The sequence below is a fragment of the Xenopus tropicalis genome, chromosome 2 (assembly GCF_000004195.4).
Source record: "Xenopus tropicalis strain Nigerian chromosome 2, UCB_Xtro_10.0, whole genome shotgun sequence".
In the NCBI taxonomy this organism is placed as follows: Eukaryota; Metazoa; Chordata; class Amphibia; order Anura; family Pipidae; genus Xenopus; species Xenopus tropicalis.
In genome coordinates, this window is record NC_030678.2 from 32,193,022 (window position 1) to 32,215,309 (window position 22,288).

The 22,288-nt window shown below is 41.5% G+C and overlaps 1 protein-coding gene across 5 annotated transcripts in view; it reads right to left on the minus strand.

Annotated features, from left to right (window-relative positions):
• The window catches only part of ssh2 (slingshot protein phosphatase 2), a 131,063-nt gene that overhangs the window by 45,096 nt on the left and 63,679 nt on the right, over nucleotides 1-22,288 (minus strand). Inside the window, exon 1 of one of the 5 annotated variants that reach the window (XM_002939404.5) lies at nucleotides 7,445-7,916. The exons of the other annotated variants lie outside the window; for them this stretch is intronic. Coding sequence (XP_002939450.3) covers nucleotides 7,445-7,623 — 179 coding nt within the window. The 5' untranslated portion in view covers nucleotides 7,624-7,916. Of the gene's footprint in view, nucleotides 1-7,444; nucleotides 7,917-22,288 lie in introns of those variants that run through there. 5 annotated transcript variants of the gene reach the window in all.

Consider the following 22,288-nt stretch of genomic DNA (forward strand, 5'->3'; position numbering starts at 1 on the left):
AAGGACTGGGGAGAATATAGTGAAGCAGCTAGTAATAAATGTCACAAGCTTCTACTCTAAATGCATACATTTCTGCCCATTAGAGGAAGTCATTGTGCATCCACTCCTGATGTCGACAGTCTGTTTGCCACAGACATCAGGGTTTGCCAAGCAATCAGCTTTACAAAGGGTGTCAAGTCCAACTTCAGTCTCTGTTTGTTTGGTTTATACGGTGTGCACTAACAAGTGACGTGTGTTGTGTGTCATTTTAAAGAGTAAACACTCTTAACTGAAAGTAGGACATGACTAACGCAATTAGCTAAACTTTGCACTTGAAGTTATGCTCTATATATCAGGAGCCATTTATCTGCCTGTATCGGAGACCGTTAAAGTAAAACAATGGTCCATGGACTCACTTTATATAGGTGTGTAAACAGAAATGTACTAAATTACCTTGCAACGGTCTACCAACTACTAATGGCTACGGGCTATTCTGAAGGGCCACAACAATAAGGGTGAAGACACACGGAGCTACTTAGTAGCAGCTACTTGTCACGGCTATTAAATGCCAGAAAATACCCTGCCATAGACAATACTGAAAAATGCCTCTGCTGAAACACACGTAGAGACAATTATCAGCATTGTCTATTTTGTAGCTGTGACAAGTAGCTGATACTGGTAGCTCTGTGTGTCTTCACCATATGTGGTGCCTGGCCAGCATCACATTTTGTGCTCTGGTTGCAGACACACTGCTCTCTCATTTCTCTGGGGGTATGACATGTTGACAGAACTCACTCTTCTTTGCGGGAAAAAGCATTTTCATGTGATTTTGCAGGTTCCCAAAATTTACAATGTTTCACATGCTGTGATTTGAATTGATAAGGAGGGAAAGGTGACAAAGCACCCCATCTGCCATTGTGCTTGGTAAGCGCACAGAGGGCATTTTGCCTGCTGCTGCCATCCAATGGCAGTCAGCATGGTCGAATTGCCCCTTGTCAAAATTACCCAAAATAGACTTTACTCTTCTTAGATAGTTACAATGACTTTACTGTCTTCTTCTAGACATTTCATTTCATCAGACAATGTATAATATGGACAAATATAAGCATTTATGAATTATGGATTATATTGTAGTCCTTACCCATATGGATTAGGTGGTGGAGTATGGGATATATTTAAGCACATGTTCGTTCACATTTTTGCCCCAAAGTGTTGTGTGGTTTTGGCATAATAAAAAGTTACGGGCTAGTCCCCATTTCTTTTACTTGATCAAAATGTCCCTGCTCTGGAAACACATTACATACATAATTAACTGATGATACACATTGACCCCCTGATCAGTGATTCATGGGCGCCCAAGGCTCTGGGTTGTAGTTTAACAGTGCTAGGAGTTTTAGTTTAACCAGAAGGATGAGTTTTATAGACTGAATATAGTAAAATCCTAGTAGATGAACTGTTACTTGCAAACAATAAATATGAAGATAATTTATAAACAGATCAAAAAAGCTATTTTATATTTACAATGAAGGAGTACTGTTTATCACTGTACTTTCAATTAAAACACTCTGTAACATGTTGGGACACATCCCATTCCAACACAAGTAAAACAGGGCCAGCATCATATCTGCAAATATTTCAAAAGCTTTCATACAATACTGTACGCTTGTTATGCACACACAGCTTTGTTTCTAGAAACTCATTTATTAATAAAAGTGGGGCTACCAGCCGTGTGGCACTAATGAACTGACACAGGCTTGCATATGTTTTTGGCTATCATGAAAAACATTAGAACAATTAATGCAGATGAAATTGCTATCTCTCTCTTTTGCATAACTTTTGCCTGCCAACGGCCTGACCCACACAACACAATGGCAAACAGAGATTAACAGTAGATGTTTCTTAGATACACAATGTACAAACTGAAAAGTAGCGCTGCAAGAATGCTAACTGAACTATAACAAGTAGGCTTTGGTCAAGCTAAAAAGGGGCGATGGCAGCTTTTGTGTGTTTAATTTGGTTAAAATAACACCAGTATGGGAATGTGTTTATCATGCAAATATATGAGGCTACCGAGGCAGATTAAGAAATGCCAATGTGTCAAACTTTCGCTCAAGCTTTTTGAAGGTCCCACCTTTGGTGACACCCCCGTTGGCTAATAACAAAGTTACAAATATAGAGATAAATATCGGTGTCCCAGTCTTTCAGCCAAGTTCCAAAAATATTAGATATCATATACATTTTCACCATAAATATCACCCTAAATGACCTTAACGCTGGGCTTTCAGGTAACTAAGTCAGTAAATGCTTTCTTAATGCATGTGTGCTGGCAGACACTGGCTCATCCAGTCAGCGTGCACATACACTGTGTATTTCAGCACAAAACTCTAAAGCAGAGATTATTATTATTATTAACATTTATTTATAAAGCGCCAACATATTCTGCAGTGCTGTACAATAAGTGGGTTTTATACATTGGACATACAGAGTAACATATAAAGCAATCAATAACCGATACAAGAGATGGAGAGGGCCCTGCCCAAAAAAGCTTACAATCTACAAGGAGAAAGGATTGAGACACAAGATCCCCAACCTTTTCTAACTGTGAGCTACACTCAAATGTAAAAAGAGCTGGAAAGCAACACAAACAAAGAGCTGAAGAGCACCCCCAAACCTGGGGTAACAAATAAGGGTCACTTATGGTTATATAGTAGCCCCTATATGGACTGGCAGCCTACAGAAGGGTCTGTTTGGCAGTACACCTGGTTTTTATGCAACCAAAACTCCAAGCCAGGAATTCAAAAATAAGCACCTGCTTTGAGGCCCCTGGGAGCAACATCCAAGGGGTTGGGGAGCAACAGGTTGCTCACGAGTCTGCAAAGAGCCCAATGCTGTGCCTTTCAATGCAGAAGGAGGGAGAAGCAGAGGGGCTGTATCTCCACCTGTGTATAAATGCAGGCAGAGAAACAGCCCCACGTGGCAGTAGCCTTAAGGTTATAAAGTATTAAAAGAGCTGGTGCTACTTTTTAAATTTAATAAAAGTAGACGCATTCTAGTTATGAGACAATGACTAGACCAGCAGGCAAAACTCCAACTAAGACGTTGTTCTACACATCACATAGAAGTTTGTGTAATTACATTCTTTAATCCGTTTAAAATAATGAAAGGGAAAACCTGTCTTGACCTTCAAACGAACCTGCAATTAAGTTATCAAACATAATTATGTCATTTTCTAAAAAAAATGGACCATAATAATCACTGTAATATGACATCATGATTACCAAAAAGGTTCTGTACAAATCAAAACTCAAAGTACATTGTATGTAAAAATACGACCAAAAACTGGAACAAATTCAACATGTGTTTAGATTGTAAAGTTGCCTAAGAATACTTAGATGCAGCCAGCCTAGGAATTCACAATGGAAATATATGCTTTTAAAAAAGTTCAAAGACCACCTATTAGAATTATTATCAAGGGAGAAAATATACCCACTTGCCTGGGTGCCGCTACGCAAAAGCAAAACTTTTCATGTCAAACTCAGTGTCAGTGCAGCTACACACAGGAACATATAGGAGTGGATATGATTCTCTCTGCCTGCCTACATAATGTGGGAAGAGAGAAGCAGATCCTATGCAATGTGTGCCCTCACCCTAAAAGACAAGTTGTGTATTCGGTTCATTAATGTAGCAAATTCAATTCACTGGCATTAAATACCATCTTTATGCAGATGACATCCAGATCTGTCTCCCTTAGACCTCTCCTATTCTGTTCTATCCCGCATCACAATTTGCCTCTCTGCTCTATCCTCTGGATGGCACAGTGCAACCTAAAGCCCAACCTTCCTAAAACTGAATTTATTATATTTCCATCTATCTCAGCAGATTACATTACCTTTCATTCAACCATACAGGCTTGATACCTACAAGTCAATTTTGACTTTGATCTCTCTATTACAAACCACATCCAAACCCTCTACAAATTCTAAGCTTTTATCAATGCAACAGTAATTTGCAATACAGATACAACTTGTTGGCCATACATTGGTACATTTAAGCTGCAGATTTAAGCCTCGCAGACTGATTCACCAGTTTATCTGCCCATGATGTGGCTCTCCAACAGATATCTGGGCAAAAATTGGCCAGGTGTCAATCAAGCAGGTTTGATTTTCCTGCTGGATCGGAAACCTCATCGGCTCATTCATGCGGTCCTCGCTCCAACAGCTCCTATACCCATTGTTGTAATTCAGTTGTTTGGCCCTAGGGTCAGACGATCAAATAAGCCCAATATTGCCCACCTTAGGTCTTAACGGATCTTCTTAATGTGTATGGCTACCTTTACTCTGTCTTATTTTCTACCTAGTACTGCAACATAATCCTTAGGCCAAGGGCACATGGAGGGGATCATTCGCTTTCCTCCACCTGCATTTTCTATACAAGTGGAGGAAACCTGATCCGCTGTCATGCACTCCTTCCTGTACCCTCCATTGTCAGGTACAACGTTAGGCACAACAGGCATGTGCAGTACAAGTGTTTTTACACAAAATTCTTTGTGCACGCCACAATTTATTGTGTGCGCTAGTCTTAAAATATGTGCACGCACATCTCAGAGGGAATAGTGGTTCCCATGACCATTGGGTATGATAGTTGGTCCAATGGCTATATAATAAGGGATAATGGAGACATTTGGATAGCATTTAGCCTGCCCAAATCATGAAATATTGGTCTGACACAATATTATTGAATCTACCAAGTCAGTCTTGGGGGACTTGGCTGGCAACTCAGTCCCTCATCTCTTGCATTCCATCATGCTCCTCTATGCTTTGCTTATGACCAATATCTCACTCTTCCTCTCGCTATTCCTGACTTCACGTATTTTCTGTCGAGATTCTGTCTGATAGCTAGTGGTAGAGGTTCCAGAGACCAACTCTTCACATCCCTCCAAGCATTCCCCAAGTGTTCAACGAAGCCTACTAGAGGCACCCTGAATAATCAAAAGTCAACATATCTATTGTACATTGCTATACAATTATTTTATAACATGCTATTCCTACAATATCAAGAGTACTTGTGGCTAATAATGTGTAACAGGGAGTAAGGTCATTTGGGGGAAATAATCTAGTCATTTTGTTTGTGGCTGAATGCAGGAATTAACATCCTGGTACTACTGTACTGATTTGTACTTCCTTTATGGTTTAAAAAACAGTATTCATGTCTATGTTATAGCAGGAACAGAGCAAGTTTTTCAAAATACACACAGCAAGATCAATTGCCCTTTATTTATAAGGTTCATTTACTTGTGCTACACTGCTGCTTTAGATATCAGACAGATTAAAAATGGATATTAATAGCAGAAATAGCTGAATTGTGCTAATACATAGTGTATAAGGCTATAGTTGAAATGACCCAAAAAAGATGAAACTTTTATTTAAGTGGAAGTAATTTTCCTGTTAAAGAGAATGTTCACCTTTAAAAATGTTATAAATGTACTTATAAGCAAGTTAAAAAGAAATCAAATGTTTTTCTTTTAGCTATTAAAATATTAATTACACTATAAAGTATTAATTACAGTGTATGCACTTTAGTTTTTGTTTCAGGTGACATTGTTAAAAGTTGGTGGGTACTTGCAAACGTGAAACAGAAATCAAGCTCCAAGAAAACAAATCACACAATGTGCCTTGATATGTACAGAAAACTTCTGAAAACAGAGAGGGAACATTTCTTAGAACCAAGAACACTACATCGCTCCACAGCCCGAACACATGAGAACACCCAAAGGGAGGCAGAGCCCGATGCTAAACATGGGTACTGACACTGCTGCCAGAAAATGGAGAAAAAAAGCTTAATTTGAAAGGATGAATATAATGCAGTGATCTACTGTACACCCCCACTGACAAATAAAGGCCTATTACAGGATTTTTATGGCTGCCTGGAGATGCCGTGCAACAGCTGGAGAGTCACGGGGCAGCGATCCCTAATTCTGCAGGACACATGCAAGCCATTCTTTATTGTCTCTAATGCTCTAAGTGGGAATGAAACAAATCCATTGAAAGGGCACAAAGGCAGGGACACCTCCAGAAGAACAGACATTGTCCTGCGAGCAAACTGAAGAGCATTAAGAACCAATCTTTGTGCCCTGGGGGCTAGCTCACCAGGGGGGAGCACTTTTATCACAAAATGTACTAAAAAGCAGAGCCCATACAACGCACTGGTTATGCTCCCTAGCTGACTCACTCACTCACTAATCAGGGCAGAAAGTTTGCATGTTATCTCCTAGCCTGCCGGCAATTACTAAGGGCTTTGCCTCCCCATTGCATAATTATCCCCTCCAACCAGCGGTAATTAACTTGTCACTTTGTAGAGGTAGTCCCTTTGGCAAGCATGAAACTAACCCAAATACAGGCTGCCTCCTTTTTTCATTGGGCACAAAGACACTAAAGCACAATGCCATTCAGGGGCACGCCTGCTGGGGAACCTGTTATGTTTTTATTTGGGAAAGTGCCAATATTTTCAATATTACCAAGTACCAAGGGAAAAATTTTAAACTACAAAAAAGCAAATAGACCTAAAGTAAGCTTTAGTACTGCGCCACATGTAATTAAACTGTACATCTGTATGCTTATTTTATATAAGGGTGCAAATCATTCTGAAACTAAACACAGCCACGTAAATGCAATCACTTATGCACCTTGCTTCCTGCTTTGCTTTAGCATTGCCTCATTTCTGTAAACACAGAGCATGCAGTCCTGTGTACCAAGTTTTATTGCTGCAAACAAGGAACTGAAAAAACTCCTATTAATGTTACAAATTGTTACTAGTAACATCTAACAGTAACTGTACTTGCTCGCTACAAGGGAGAAATGGTGCAAATATCTGAAGAAAAACTACACAGGAGATTAAACCTCTGGTTGTGCAGCTGTTGAGAAGCTTCTGGGAATTAAAGTTCTACAAGTCCATTAAACTCAGGCTTAAAACGCATTAGCTATATTAGCTCCTGGAATTCATTCCTTGTCTTGTAAAGCACAACAGTATTCTAACCCTAACAAGTGTGCAGCCAGACACGTTGCAATCCATACATGCACTGTACCCCCTCCCAGCACTATATCACTGTTACTTGCACATTTAGAATATATTAGTCCTTTTAAACAAATGTTTGGGGTAACAACATTTACTTGAGATACAGAAAAAACAAAGCCAGGTAGTGAGGGATAATAGATTAGGATAACCCTATTTCTAGATCCTTATGAGCAGTCAAATATAGATAATACAGGGAGTTGGGGTAAATTATACAGAAACTGCTGCAGCCTAGTATATAACACAGGAAGTTAGAGACAAAGGCACAATACACAGACAGCTGTAGCCCAATATCCCATGCAAAGGGTTGCAATACACAGACACAATTATCTATCTATTTCTCTCATTCTCTCTCTCTCTCTCTATATGTATAACTATAGTTACTATAGACACTTACAGCTGATTGATGGTGTTTTGGGAAATCACGGCATTTTCAGAGAAATGTGGGATCATTTTCTCCCCACAACATGCGCACAAGTGTCCGTCTCCTGCCTTCCTGCCCCCGGATAAAGTGCTCAGAGTCATGGGGACCGAAGAGTCAGCACTGGGCAGGCTTCCCTTAGCGCAGCGGCACATCAGCGCACAGCATCAGTCCGGTACACAGTAAGGAAAAGCGACAGCAGCAGCGAGATAAATCCAGTGTTAAAACTTTACAAGAGAGTCAGAGCGACTGGCAGGACAAGTGTGTGAGGTAGAGGGATGAGTGCTCACTGACGGACGCCTCCGAGCCGCTCTATTGAGGCTTCATCCTGCCAGAGCTGAGCCCCTGAGATCACGTACCTGCCTGAGCCCCGGTCCCTACATAGTGAGAGCTCCGGCAGCCCGGCGAATAGATGCCGGAAGCTGCGCATGCTCCTTAGCTCAGCACATGTCTCGCCTCCAAACAGAGGGGCAGGCTATCAGCACCACGTGCCTCCCACAGGCGCCTCCCACAGGCGCCTCCCACAGGCGCCTCCCACAGGCGCCTCCCACAGGCGCCTCCCACAGGCGCCTCCCACAGGCGCCTCCCACTTAAAGAGAACCTGTCAGTTTTCAGTTAACAATAGGAATGTGTTTAGAGTGTTAAGCGTAATGACATGCCATTACTTTTTTTTTTTTTTTAAATGACCAGAAGCAGTAGTTTTAAAACTGTGCACGAGACTCAAAAGTCGGAGTGCAAAGCCCCAGGTTTTTATTTTATTTTATTATTAGAGAAGGACTCCAAGTTTACTGTGCTTCAGCCAGCGCTGCGCAATCCCTGCATCCTCCTCTTTACAAACGGAGGAGTTTCAGTGATACTGCGTGAGGCACCGTTCATCCCTGCAGCCCCCTCCCTGTGCCTGTGACCGGAGGATTTTTGCTGAGTCCCTCCGTGTAATGCTCTGTTCCCCTCTGCAGCCCTCCTTGCTTTGCCTGTGACCGGAGCCGGAGGAGTTCCCTCTGCAGCTGCTCACCCCCCCACCGGTGAACGGAGGCGTTTCAACTAAACTGTGCAAGGCTCTGTTCCCCAGCTGCTTCCCCCACCCGGTGCCTTCCTAATGTGTAGGGGGGGGGGGGCAGCTGCAGGGGGAACTCCTCCAGCTCCAGTCACAGGCAAAGCAAGGAGGGCTGCAGATTTAACATTTTGGCACCACCAAGTGACTTAGTCTTTCCTTCTCCTTTAAAGCAAAAACAATATTGTGACCGGGGAATTACTTCATAGGTATTCAAGCCTGAACACTGCTGTCGATCATATTAATAAAGGATAATCGTTTCTTGGGCGTTTACTACCTTCACACTGCTTAGGGTGGGAATTGAATCAAAATGAAAACATTAATGAATAAATAAAATGCGCTAAAATAATAAATGTATAAAATGTCTTAACGAAATGTCAGCAACACATGATCTGCCCAGTAGTCCCTTATAGCAGGGGTCCCCAACGACCGGGCCGCGGACTGCTTGGCACTGCTCCCCCGGTTAACAATGCGTTGCACACAGAGAGGCGGAAATTCAACTCACGCCGCATTTAAAGATGTATATGAATGCGCCATGAGCAAGAAAGTGCGAACGAACGTGACGCGCACAGTAAGGCGCAAGTAAAGCGTAAGACCGAGACAGCAAATCGCGCTGCGTGCACAACCCCCCCTGTGGAAATTTTTTTCTCCTTGCGAGCGGTCCTTGGAGAAAAAAAGGTTGGGGACCCCTGCCTTATAGAGTACAGGCATGAGGGAAAGTCTGCACCCTGAAAGGTAATTTCTCCTAAAACCAGATTTATTTTCTTGAAAACAATAGTCTGACTCCCAACCCACTAAATGGTGACTGTCAATGGCATCTTACAGCAGCCCATTTGGGCTCTGGCATTTGCTAGAACCCACAGTTTGGCAGTCATCAGGCACAGATTTGTGGCAAGGCCACAAAGGCCCGAGCCTAGGGCAGCAGTAATGTAGGGGCGGCATGCTGCCCAGCCGCAATGTGATTATGCTCATATATGGGGACCGGACGCACAGAAACTTTAATCACGTCCTCTCCCCACTGCTCTGTATGCGACTGAAGCGGCGCGCATGTGCGCGGGGGGGATCCGACGTGAGGTGGGCAGGTGGTGTAAGGGGGTGGCCTCGGGGCACCCCATTCTCAAATCTGGCCCTGACAGTCAAGGCCTAATTTTCCAACTAGAAAGGCTAAAAAAAATTTAAAATTGCTTGAGGCAGTGATAGAACAGCAATGCAATTTTCTTAATTATCATCATTTAGTTACATGACATATAGGACTCACAAACGGCACCATATTTATACATGGATGCCCAAGGGGATAGCACCCCCTTTCTGGATCAGCACATGTGAAGAATGTGCTCTTAAATGTACACTTGAATATAGAATCCTGGCTTGCAACCTCTCTACCCCTTTACTACAGCTGCAGGAAACTTCATTTGGCTGATTTCATTTCAAGAAGGTTACACCATTTTATTATAGGCTTCCTTTTCTGTTTAAAACAGGGTTATCTTTTGCCAGCAAATGTATAATACTTTCAGCATTTATTATGCATAGTGCAGTAAAAGGATTAGATGATTTGCACTAAAATAAAGTTAATTAACATGTTTCAGAGAGGCTTGCTTATTACTGCATTTGCTCACTATACACACAATTAAGTTCCTTGCATTTCCTTTGTAGCCCCTAGAGTTGGGGTCCCCAACCTTTCTTATCCATTAGCCACATTCAAAGTAAAATGAGTTGGGGTTCAACATAAGCATAAAAAATTTCATGGGGTGCGAATAAAGGGCTGTGATTGCTTATTGGGTAGCCTCTCTGGACTGACAGCCTATAGGAGGCTCTGTTTGGCAGTACACCTAATTTTTATGCAACTAAAACTTGCCTCCAAGCCAAGAATGTAAAATTAAGCTCCTGCTCTGAGGCCACTGGGAGCAACATCCAAGGGGCTGGGGAACAACATGTTGCTCATGAGCCACTGGTTGGACCACTGCCCTAGAGTTTTTTCACCAGTATCTATCTGGGTGCTTCATGTTCCATTACATTCCATTCAATGCAGCAAAATAAAGAGTTCAGCCCATTCATCTAAACTGTATGGAACTGGTTTGCTCAAACCATTCTGCCAGTTAGTACTGCTATAGACCAAAAAACAAAAGTGGAATGAGTTAGGTGTAATCTGCAAGATCACATAAAAACAAACAGGCAGACTTGGTCAGACTATCTGATCCACAAAATCTTTTCATGCAACATCACAAAATTTTGTTGAATCCTACAAAAACTGTTCCCCCCTGCTGTAATGTAAGTTGGATCACAGAAAGTCAGATGGTGTCTCTTGTTCCTTCATCTATATCAGAGTCACTGTATGGCAATTAGAAGAAAAAGTATTTGAGGTTGCCATGAGCAGATACAGTGGGCAATATTGGATTAATCCGATCGTTCAGCTCCCAGTATCACATTGATGGGATGTAGGTCATTAGGGCAAAACCATATCAACAAGCTGAGGTGTTCTTCACCCTAATTGGATTTTTAAACCTGCCTAATTGTCATCTGGCTGATTTATGACCAGATATTGGTTGGATAGGCTGTCCCATATACAGGCCAATAAACTGTTGGCAGATGTTATTGGCCAGTTTATGGCCACCTTTACAGCTGTGGGGATCTGGTTTTGTAAAATCCTGCAAAATCTCATACTGTTTCATGATAAGATTTAGTTGGTCACGTGAAGTCTCCTGTATATAGTTTAGCCCTTACATGTAGTTTATACCTCATTACTTGATACTTGATATGATTTTTCATACATCAGTACCATTATTTGACCTGTATAACTGTGACTTGTAGGATGCAATATGTCGATCCAGCATCATCATACAAAGCTCCCATGTAGTTTAGCTCTTAAGCTGGTCATACACTAGAATATTTGCCCCAATATGCCCACCTAAGTTGGGCGATATGGTCCTAGGGCCAAATGACAGGATTATGACGGTGAGAGTATGAGCTGTTATCAATGAGCCAATGCGGTCCTCGATCTGACAGGAAAATCAAACTTGCCCAGCCAGATCAGTTGGGGAGGCCCAGAGTGTCAATCAGCAGCTTAATTCTGCCTGTGTATTGCCACCTTTAGATAAGTAGGTTAAACTTGATAGACGCGTGGCTTCTATGTTGCTAGGTAAACAGATTCACAGAAAGATGTTTTCTAATTTTAATAAGGAAGAAGTATCTAATTCCCCAGCTCCATGGATAATAAGACATAACTAACGGGGCTGGTTTTTCTGCCTCAGGCACCAGAATGACTACACCTGATAAATGCTGTATAAACTCCAGCATATAGATCTCTACATCTTGCAATAACATATTTCATGGTAAATAGTCTTTCCTTGTCTAAATATAGCTGTTCTTACATGCTTTTCTGGAACATGCCATTTAGGATCAGAGTATGTTTTTGTATACCTACTGATATCATTTATTTACATAGAGCCATCATTCACATCAGTCATTGCCCCAGAGCATCTTACACACATTTAAACACACTATGGTCAGTTTCATCAGGAATTTGGCATGTGGTAGGAATTTGCAGTACCCACCCAAATGCAGGGAAAATATGGGGTTATGTAATAGGTTTGCCCAGGAGGACAATCAGCAGGTAGAAATTTCTGGACACCTGTTTTAAAGCAAACATCTTATTGGCTGCTATGGGTTACTGCTCCTGCCTTTTATTACATATGGGGGATAGACTCCTAGCAGATTGTGCCTTGGCTGGAATCAAACCTAGGACCCCAGTTAGCAGTGCTAAGCAAGATCCCACCATGCTGTCCGTAATATTCTTAAGCTTACTGTTCTTTAATATTGTTTAAATGTTTCAAAGAAGTTCTACAAAATGTCCTTTTTTCATGTAATCGATTTAAATGAATACATAGAATGGAGACATGCAGTGCAGAGTTGTTATTTAACAGCCATGTGGGCTTTTTTAAGCTATGTCATGCTAAGAATGAGATCCCCATCTGGAGTTTGTACTGCCTTTTCACAGCATCATATCTCATATTGTGTTGCAGAATATTTTGTCCTCTATAAACAAACAGCAGTTTAAAAATAGCTTACAAATGAAGTCAATGTTTTGAGGGGTGAGCGATTGGATCTGTCCTCTCTGCAACCTGCAGCTGATAATGCGTATGAGAGCTTTTACATTCTGCTACAGGTCAAGGGATTTGCTTTAAAATAAAAAGCATAAATGAAATTACAAAAAAGTGGCATTTTAAATATATGTATCAAATAAACTGTATTTTATATTTAGATATTTGACTAGGAAGGAAATGCTTGTGCAGCTGTTTTCTTTTGAAGTACTATTGTCTTGTTCCAAAAGATCACGGGAAGCGTTTTATGGTCTTCTAAATGGCACTAAAACTACCTTGCCCTTTATTAAATATGTTCATGAAAAAGAAAACCTAATTAATGTTATGTAAGTCTGCATAACAATAAGATTTTTCAGCAAATTTGGAGCAAATTTGTTTTCTTTATGCTACTGAAAGAGGGGTGTAGAAGTGCTGCTCAACATCCCCTCAGCAATAAGCATCTGTGCCTCTGAAGATGTCCCCAGAAGTTCCCCATCTACTTTTCTGCTGAATGAATGAATCAATCAATCTACCTACCTATCTATCCAAAGATACATTCTTATATACATATACCAAAGTTCTCTGGATAAGCGATCTTTCTGTAATCTGGACCACTATACATTAAATCTGCATCAGGTACAAGGTACTGTTTTATTATTACAGAGAAAAAGGAAATCAATTCTAAATTTAGAATTGCCTTAAATGGGAAGTGGCCTTCCTGTAAATCTGAGCTTTCTAGATAACGGGTTTCTGGACAAGGGATCCTATACATATATACACATATACATAGAGACCATGATACAAGGCCAATTAGTAATTTATTTAGAGGCATATTGCACAGCCAACGCATTTAGCCTTAGAATTTTATAATCAGTTCTGTAGCATTAGCTTTTATGACAGATGAACCTAATTTTTCAAGATAGCAAGCTCCTGTGGACAAATTTGAAGTCCTGGACAATTACAGTTATGCAGCTGTTGAACCTCTCTGCTGGAACAGAAAGCTCAGCATATAAAACATTTAATTTCAAGCCTTTCATTTTTAGGTTTTAGTTCTCCTTTAATTCCTTAGCTGGCAAAACACAGGGTCAGCTATATGGTGCCCAATTGGGTTGTTTAAACAAAATGGTCCAACCAATTATGATTCTTCCTAAGCAATTAATATTTGGTTGCTGACCAATGTTCTTCAGAATTATCTAAGTGCCCTATGGCTGTAGCCTGCCACCCAAATGCAGCAATATTATGCACTGGTGAGAGCTCTAGGCTGCCTACTCTCATCAACAATCACATGCTGCTGTTGGAACCCAGAACTTTCAAATATTATTGCTAACTACAGTAATAAGGCTTGTCTGTACACTGGTATTGTGTACCTGACCTGTGTATATTCTCCCCATGGCTAATGTCACACATGTCAGTTTCTCCACTGGTGGAGAAAACATCAGTCTTATCCAATTTACGCCCTGTACAGTAATAACTGGTTAGCCTTGGCCTCCACCTATCAGGGCGCACCTGGGACGGATTTCTAGGGACTGATGTGAACGCATAAACATGTTGTGCATATTCCTGGTGCAGGCAGTTCAATCATACGCCCGGCAGGCTGTTTTGGTATGCCAACGATTAGAACGAAATGGGATTTCATAACCACGGAACACATGAGAACAAATGAATATAAATGGATGACCTAACATTGGTCTTATGCCCAGGAAAGCAGAGTTTTCCTGGAAAGTGCGTTCAGCTTAAAGGGAAAGGAAAGCTGGAAGCATTTAGGGAAAAGAAGAATGGTAATGTTTTCAAGTCAGATTTCAGCCGATTTTGGTCTGACTTCCATCAAAAGATCAACAGTTAAAATAAAAAGAATAAATAAGAATTCCGTAATTTGGATCACTATAAGTCACTTTAAGTGTGCTAATAAAACATTTAAACTGGAAAATGAGGTTCAATGTTGATAAGTGCAAAGTTATGCATTTTGGTAGGAATAATATAAACGCGAACTATCTACTGAATGGTAGTGTGTTGGGGGGTATCCTTAATGGAGAAGGATCTAGGGGTTTTTGTTGATAACAAATTGTCTAATTCCAGGCAGTGTCATTCTGTGGCTACTAAAGCAAATAAAGTGCTGTCTTGTATAAAAAAGGGCATTGACTCAAGGGATGAGAACATAATTTTGCCCCTTTATAGGTCCCTGGTAAGGCCTCACCTTGAGTATACAGTGCAGTTTTGGGCTCCAGTCCTTAAGAAGGATATTAATGAGCTGGAGAGAGTGCAGAGACGTGCAACTAAACTGGTAAAGGGGATGGAAGAGTTAAACTATGAGGTGAGACTGTTGAGGTTGTTTTCTCTGGAAAAGAGGCGCTTGCGAGGGGACATGATTACTCTGTACAAGTACATTAGAGGGGATTATAGGCAGATGGGGGGTGTTCTTTTTTCCCATAAAAACAATCAGCGCACCAGTGGCCACCTCTTTAGATTAGAGGAACGGAGCTTCCATTTGAAGCAGCGTAGGGGGTTTTATCACGGTGAGGGCAGTGAGGTTGGGGAATGCCCTTCCTAGTGATGTTGTGATGGCAGATTCTGTTAATGCCTTTAAGAGGGGCCTGGATGAGTTCTTGAACAATCAGAATATCCAAGGCTATTGTGATACTAATATCTACAGTTAGTACTAGTGGTTGTATTTATAGTTTATGTATGTGAGTGTATAGATTGGTAGGTGTGGGTTAGGTGTGCTGGGTTTACTTGGATGGGTTGAACTTGATGGACACTGGTCTTTTTTCAACCCTATGTAACTATGTAACTATGTAATAAACCAAACAGGACTGTTTTGCCACCAATATGGTTTCATGCAGATTAGTTATCATCAAGTACATGGTGTTTTGTTATTACAGAGAAAAAGGGGAATCATTACAAAAATAATAATTATTTGCTTAAAATGGACTCTATAGGATATGGCCTTCCTGTATTTTAGAGATATCTGTATGTTCTATACCTGTATTATAAAGCAAGTGCCTGAGTCTATATATAACTATATCCCACTGAACAATAGTATGTACTAAATACACTTATGTCACGAGATGATGAAATACCACAAAACACAAAAGTAATCTATGCAAAGTACAAAATTATCCTGGGATTATATGGTTATTTGAGGATTTGAAAGGCTTGAAAGAGGGCCGGAACTAGGGGTAGGCAGAAGAGGCACCTGCCTAGGGCACAACGATTGGGGGGCGCCAGGCAGGAACCTCTCCTACCTACCTCTTTGTCTGCGGTCCTTTGTCATTGCCCCCCGCCGCTTGTCATTACGCAGTGGGGGCAAAGGGGGTGTAGGGACGAGGTGGCGACCAAGTTGCCTAGGGCGCCCAGTCGGCTCATTTTTCTGTAATCTACAAACTGAAAGGGGATATAAAACATTTTTAAATAGGTTTACATAATTTCTCTCCTATACATTCTATATATATATAATATTATATAAACAGGCAGATAGCACAACCGGGGGCTCGATAGTGTGCTACTGCAATGTTATTAGAAAATAAAAAAATAAGGTAATACTTACATAAAATGTAAGTTAAGAATCAGAAAATGCAGGTTTGTGGTTATTTTATAGTGTGTCTTTTGCATTCTGCTTTGATAATTTTGTGGTCACTTACAATAATAACACTATTTCTAAGCAAGAAGGAAAACACCCTGAGAGATTCCAATCTGGTCAGGAAGCTTGGTTAGCTGCTAAAACATGTCACAGGTACTTAGTTACCAATACAATCTATGGCCTAAAAGACACAAATTAACTCACTGTACCATTAGATGCTTTTCACAGCCTATTTATAGAGGTGCAGGAAAGCAGAAATTAGTACAGAGATGTATTTCTTTAGGCGCCAATCATCCCCAGATCTCACAGTGTTAATAGAAATATAATCAACAATGCTAAGCATAGATGTATGTTTCTACATAGAAGATAAACCGCAGGGTCTATTTATCCAGTAGTTTACCTTTAAACCGATTTTTAATTGTAGCTAGATACAATTTGCTATTAAAATTCATTTAATTGTTTTGAGGTTTTAAATTGTGCCATTTGTTCAGCAGCTCTCTAGTTCGATAATTAGATACCTGGTTGCTAGGGTTCAATTTACTACAGCAACCAGGCGGCAGTTTGAATAACTGGTTTGAATTTGGTTGCCGGGGTCCTTGAAAAGCTAGAAAGAGGCAGACAATTAATTAAAAATCTGTAAAACATCAAGACCCTAAACAAATTGGTAAATGCCCCTGTCTAGAGCTTACTTACCATTTCACAATAATATATCGGGGCCGCTCAGCACAGAAAACTACCCAGCCAGTAAGATGAAAACCCACCCTTTCAATTAATAGAACAAAAAATGTTGTATGAAATGCTACAAGATTATTTGTATTGAGTAGTGCACACCACTTGTCAAGAGGTAGCTAAATACAGGGAAATCTTATTTACTAACAGCAGGCAAAATGCTTGGCAAGTTTTATTTTTACCTAGGAACAGTCTTTTCCATGAACCACTAGGAATAAAGCAAAGCAAGGTCAAATACAAATGTAAATGGGTGTCATATGGGCATGCTGTGGGCTCTACCTTAGGGCTCTGGCACACGGGGAGATTAGTCGCCCGCGACAAAACTCCCTGTTCGCGGGCGACTAATCTCCCCGAGTTGTCATGACCCGCCATCCCACCGGCGAACATGTAAGTCGCCGGCGGGATGGCACACGCGGCGGCGCGATTTCGGGAAATCGCGCCGCCGCGTGTGCCATCCCACCGGCGACTTACATGTTCGCCAGTGGGATGACAGGGGAAGGCAACTCGGGGAGATTAGTCGCCTGCGAACAGGGAGTTTTGTCACGGGCGACTAATCTCCCCGTGTGCCAGAGCCCTTAAACTACAAAGTTAAAAACAAACACACAGCTTCTTAAAGAATCTGTCACTGTAACGTCCCTTTAAGCAAGTATCACATGGCACAAGTATCTCATTCATCTGTGTAAACTGATGTCTGTATTGATCTAAAAATGACTTGACCCAGCCGAGTTGAAAGGCAAACAGGGCTATAAACATATCATGATACTGGGCTGTAAGTGATAGCTGAGTCACTGGTTTCAGCCGAGGTAAAGCAAGTTCAAAGAAAACCCCTTAATCGTCTGGCTTTAAGTGAATTGCCCCCTGGAAAATGGACTTCCTCCTGGGGGAGGCCCTGATGGAGGCAGCTGTAAAACAAACATTAATGAATAGCAGCACATGAAGCTTGCAGTAATGACCTATTCAGTTGGTAATAAAGGGATCATCCTTTTATGAACAGTTGCCATGTGGCCAACACTGGCCATTCTAGAGATTCCCAAGGCATTCAGCTAGCAGGAACCAGACAATTCCCTTATTGCTCTACCTGCAAATCAAACCCAAGCAATTGTTTGTAAATTGGAGCGCAGAGTCACAAAAGGACTCTTGGTAGAACATACGTCGGATATGGACAACAAACGCACCCATAATCCTATCACCAGCTAATGGAAAAATCTGGGGAACCTCCTGGCCTCATGATTTTATTAATATACATGTAGCAGATTTTGAACACCTGGTACTTCTAACAAAGGGCTGTGCCAGACGGGGAGATTAGTCACCGCGCGACAAATCTCCCTTGTCGCGGCGACTAATCTCCCCGAAATGCCACCCCACCGGCGAAAATGTAAATCGCCGGTGGGATGGCATTCACAGGCCGAAATTTACTCTCAAGGCAACTTTGGTGATTTTGGCAAATCGCTGCGCTGCATATGTCATCCCACCGGCTACTGATCTCCCCGTTTGTCACAGCTCCTAAGGTGGCAGGGCCAGATTTGATAAGTCTGCGCCCCCGAGGCCACCCCCTTTCCCGCCCGCCTCCAACACATGAGCGCCCATTTAACTCACATAAGGAGCAGTGGGGAGAGGACACGCTGAAGTTTCTGCGCATCCGGTCCCCAGAGCAAAACTTCTGTGCAGCTTGGGCTGCATGCCGCCCCTTAAATTGTGCCACCCTAGGTCCGGCCAGAAATCCGGGCCTGAAAGGTGGCCTTACACATGAAGGGCGAGGTTACCAAACGAGCGGATCTTTAACCACCTTATGATGGGCAGATCGTATTCAGGCTATCAGGACTACAACAGCATGAATGTGCTCCTCATCCCAACGGGATATATAAACTTCTGCCCAGGTATCGGTCGGGTAAGCCCGCTGAGGGCACCATACACAAGCCGATAAGCTGCTGACTGTTACTTCATAAGCCCTGATGCAATGTTTTTCCAGCTGGAAGGCCTTGTACGATTTCACAGCAATTATTATAGTTACGCTATTTGCTGTATATAATGTAATCCCTAATTGTAATTTCAGTAGTAATGTTTCAAATGAGAAGGGGGAAGAAGTCCAGATACAGCCATGGGATCAGATATCCAGAAACCAGTAATCCAGAAAGTTCTGAATTATGGAAAGGCTTTTTCCCCACAGACTTATCCTTTATCCAAACTAACATTCAATTAATCCTGATAGGACACAAAACAATCCTATTGGGTTTATTTAATGTAATTTTTGCAGTATGTTTAACAGTGTTGTTTTAATTATTTTTAAGGTGTGGAGATCCAAATTACAGAAAGATCCCTTATCAAGAAAACTCCAGGTCCTATACCTGAGGTCTCATACCTGAACTATGATAAAATGATAAGCAAGCTGGACTGGGATTCAAAAAGAGCCCAGGCTTTTTAAGTACACAGAGGCCCAAATAGCCCCCACCAGCCCACTAAACAGTGACTGTCTATGGCATCTTACAGCAGCCCCTCTGGCATTTGCCAGAATCCACTGATTGCCAGTCTGGGCCTGTACTCAAATGAGACTGGGATAAAAATATTATTTGTGAACCCCCAAATCTAAGGCTAATGCCACAAGCAAAATGAAATGTTGCTTTGCATATGAAGGTAGATGTGTCAGACAAGTACCTCAGGACAAGGTTTTGTGCATGTCCAACATCAGTGCAATGAATCTTCTGTACCCAGGAGCCTGGCCTACTGTACTGTGTAAAGCTGGCCATACACATTAAGATTTTTTTTCGACCGATATTCCAAAGGCCAGGGATATCGGTCGTCTCGTCAATCAGGCGGGTCTAAAGATTTTGATTGGGTGCTGTTAAAGGTGCCTGAGCAAAATATAAATTAAGGGCTTAATCAGCAGGTGGAGGTAGAATTTCTATTGTTTCTACCTCCATATCCGCTGATTGAGCCATGAAACGAATGATCTTTCCTACCAATGGTCGCAGGAAAAATCGTAATTGCTATGTGTATGGCAACCTTTAAGGTGGTCTACATGCTACAATTAAGTTCTTTCCCACAACCAATGGTTGTAGGAAAGATCATTCAACCACTCTACTAACATTAAGAGTTGAATTGCCATATATGCAGGTAAAAACAAAGGAACTCTTTTTGATCAGGCACCTTCAAAGGTGCCTGATCAAAGTTTTCAGTCCTGCCTGATATCAGTCACCACGTCTCCCACCATACACGCACCAATTATTGTATGAAACTTTTATACTTTTGTACAATAATATTGGTCTGTGTATGGTCACCTTTAGCCTAAAGTGATTACTTTACACCCACAGTAATCTCCTACAATTTTCTCTGGCTCACACAAAATATGTAGGCGAAGCTGGAGGGGAATACAGCAAGCATTGCTAATACAGGAAAAGTGTCAGCCTCCTTTGAGCCTAAAAATGTGCGGAAGAAAGACCAGTTTTGGGGCAAAGCACTTGCTAATTTTGTTGTGTTTATGAAACTGCTTACTGCCCGGCCTTTTTAGTCACCATAAGGAAGTGATTCAGTCATTACAGGTCCCAACAGTTGCAACGAAATTGCCACTAAACAGTAAGATAATTTAATACACACTTCCCTTAGGAGAGTTTGCCAGTAATAGCCATTACCAGATGAAAGGGGCTGCTGCACAATGGGGTGGCAGGCAGGAATACACATGCGGAATGGTGCAAGTAATCAGACTTCCCTATCTCAGTACACACACCGCAGACGCTGAGCTAAACAAGGAATTTTTCTAAGTTGCTTTTTTGCTGGTTTCACATCTGGCTCACACAATAATAATAAAATGACTGTGCAGGTGCAGTCTCACTGGCACTACAGTTTCTCTGAAAGCATACAGTTATTGGGTTAGAACGACATATGTCACATAAAATTATACCTCCCAGCTCTATACACATATACCAAATATGTAAACATTATTTAAAGTATTCTGTTTGCAAAATGATTTATTCCTTATTTGAACAATGATTTGAAAATTACTGGATCTTTACAATACTAGCTGCATTTGGGAGGAAACATTTTCAGGGAATAACAAAACATTAAAGGGCTAATTATCGCACTGGAGGTAAAGTGCAACATGCAAAAAACAGATGCACCTTGTTTTCGCCATGCACCAATGGGTGGGTGCCTGCCATGTAACAGGTCACGTGTGTGTTATCAATCATAAGGCACTCCAAAAAGCAACAGGCATGTCAAGCCCTGCACTTAATCCCTGCTTGAGCAGGCCTTAAGAACAGGTCTCTCTTGCACTAAAGAGAGCCGCAACCAGCACATTGCATCAGATGCACCAACAGGTGCAACTGGAGCAAAGGTTTAATGCGCATTTGCACTGAATAAATGGTAGGTACAAGTTCAAAGTGCACAACATCATGTCCGCTACCAATCTCAGGCCGTATTACCTATTGTATTATCTATTGACCTCTAAAAGAGACCCCTGGATCTGCTGCACATTTCCCCAGGAAAAGTGATCCCCACAGAAGAACCCAAGACACTGATCAACCTGATTCTCCCTTAAAAACTTGGTGGTGGTGGTGATGGGGGGGTTATCAATCAAATGCCAAAGCGGTTGCTATAATATGCCATAGACAGTCACTATTTATTAGGCTGGTGGGGGGGCTGTTTGGGCCTCTGTGTACTTGGAATGCCAGGGTCTATTTTGAATCCCAGTTCAGACCTAACTATTGGTTAGTGAAATAGTCAAGCGTTAGCAGCCAAATCCTACCAATTTAGGGCTATCTTAAGACTATGTCATATGAATACTTTTCCTTCTAAGTAAATATGAGTCCACTTGACCTATATTCTGACTATACAGGATCTCAACTGTGACAAAGATTGAGGAATCGGACAGCAAACTCTGGAAACATGATAACAAAGGGATAAAATATCACATTTAAGCCTCAGTTCTTTTCCTGTCCTTGTGTGCCAATTATACCAAAATACATCTTCATAAGAATCTAAAGAGCAGACAGCACATATTTGTTGCACACAACACAAGGTCTTCTCCCAGGCACCCTGCCCTATGACACTCTATTATCTGTTCCCATCCTGTCCAGTGACTTACACCCATCAAAAATGATGAAACAGTTATAGCTTCAAGGAAGCACATGACACTCCAGAGGAAATAAAAAGGTGCAGGAAGGTTAACAGAAAAATGTTATCACAGAGAACATAAAGTGTCTTACATGCAACCTCAGTGGGTCTCTGCATTCATCTAGCAAAAAAAAAAAAAAAGAATGCATTTGTGCACAAATAGAGTGCCATTGCGTAATGGGAAAGCAGTCTCTCATAATGTACAAGTACTGCATAAATCAGGGTACTAGCTGCTGGTATCCTTTCAATGGAAAGAAAGTGAAATTCCATTTTATAAAATG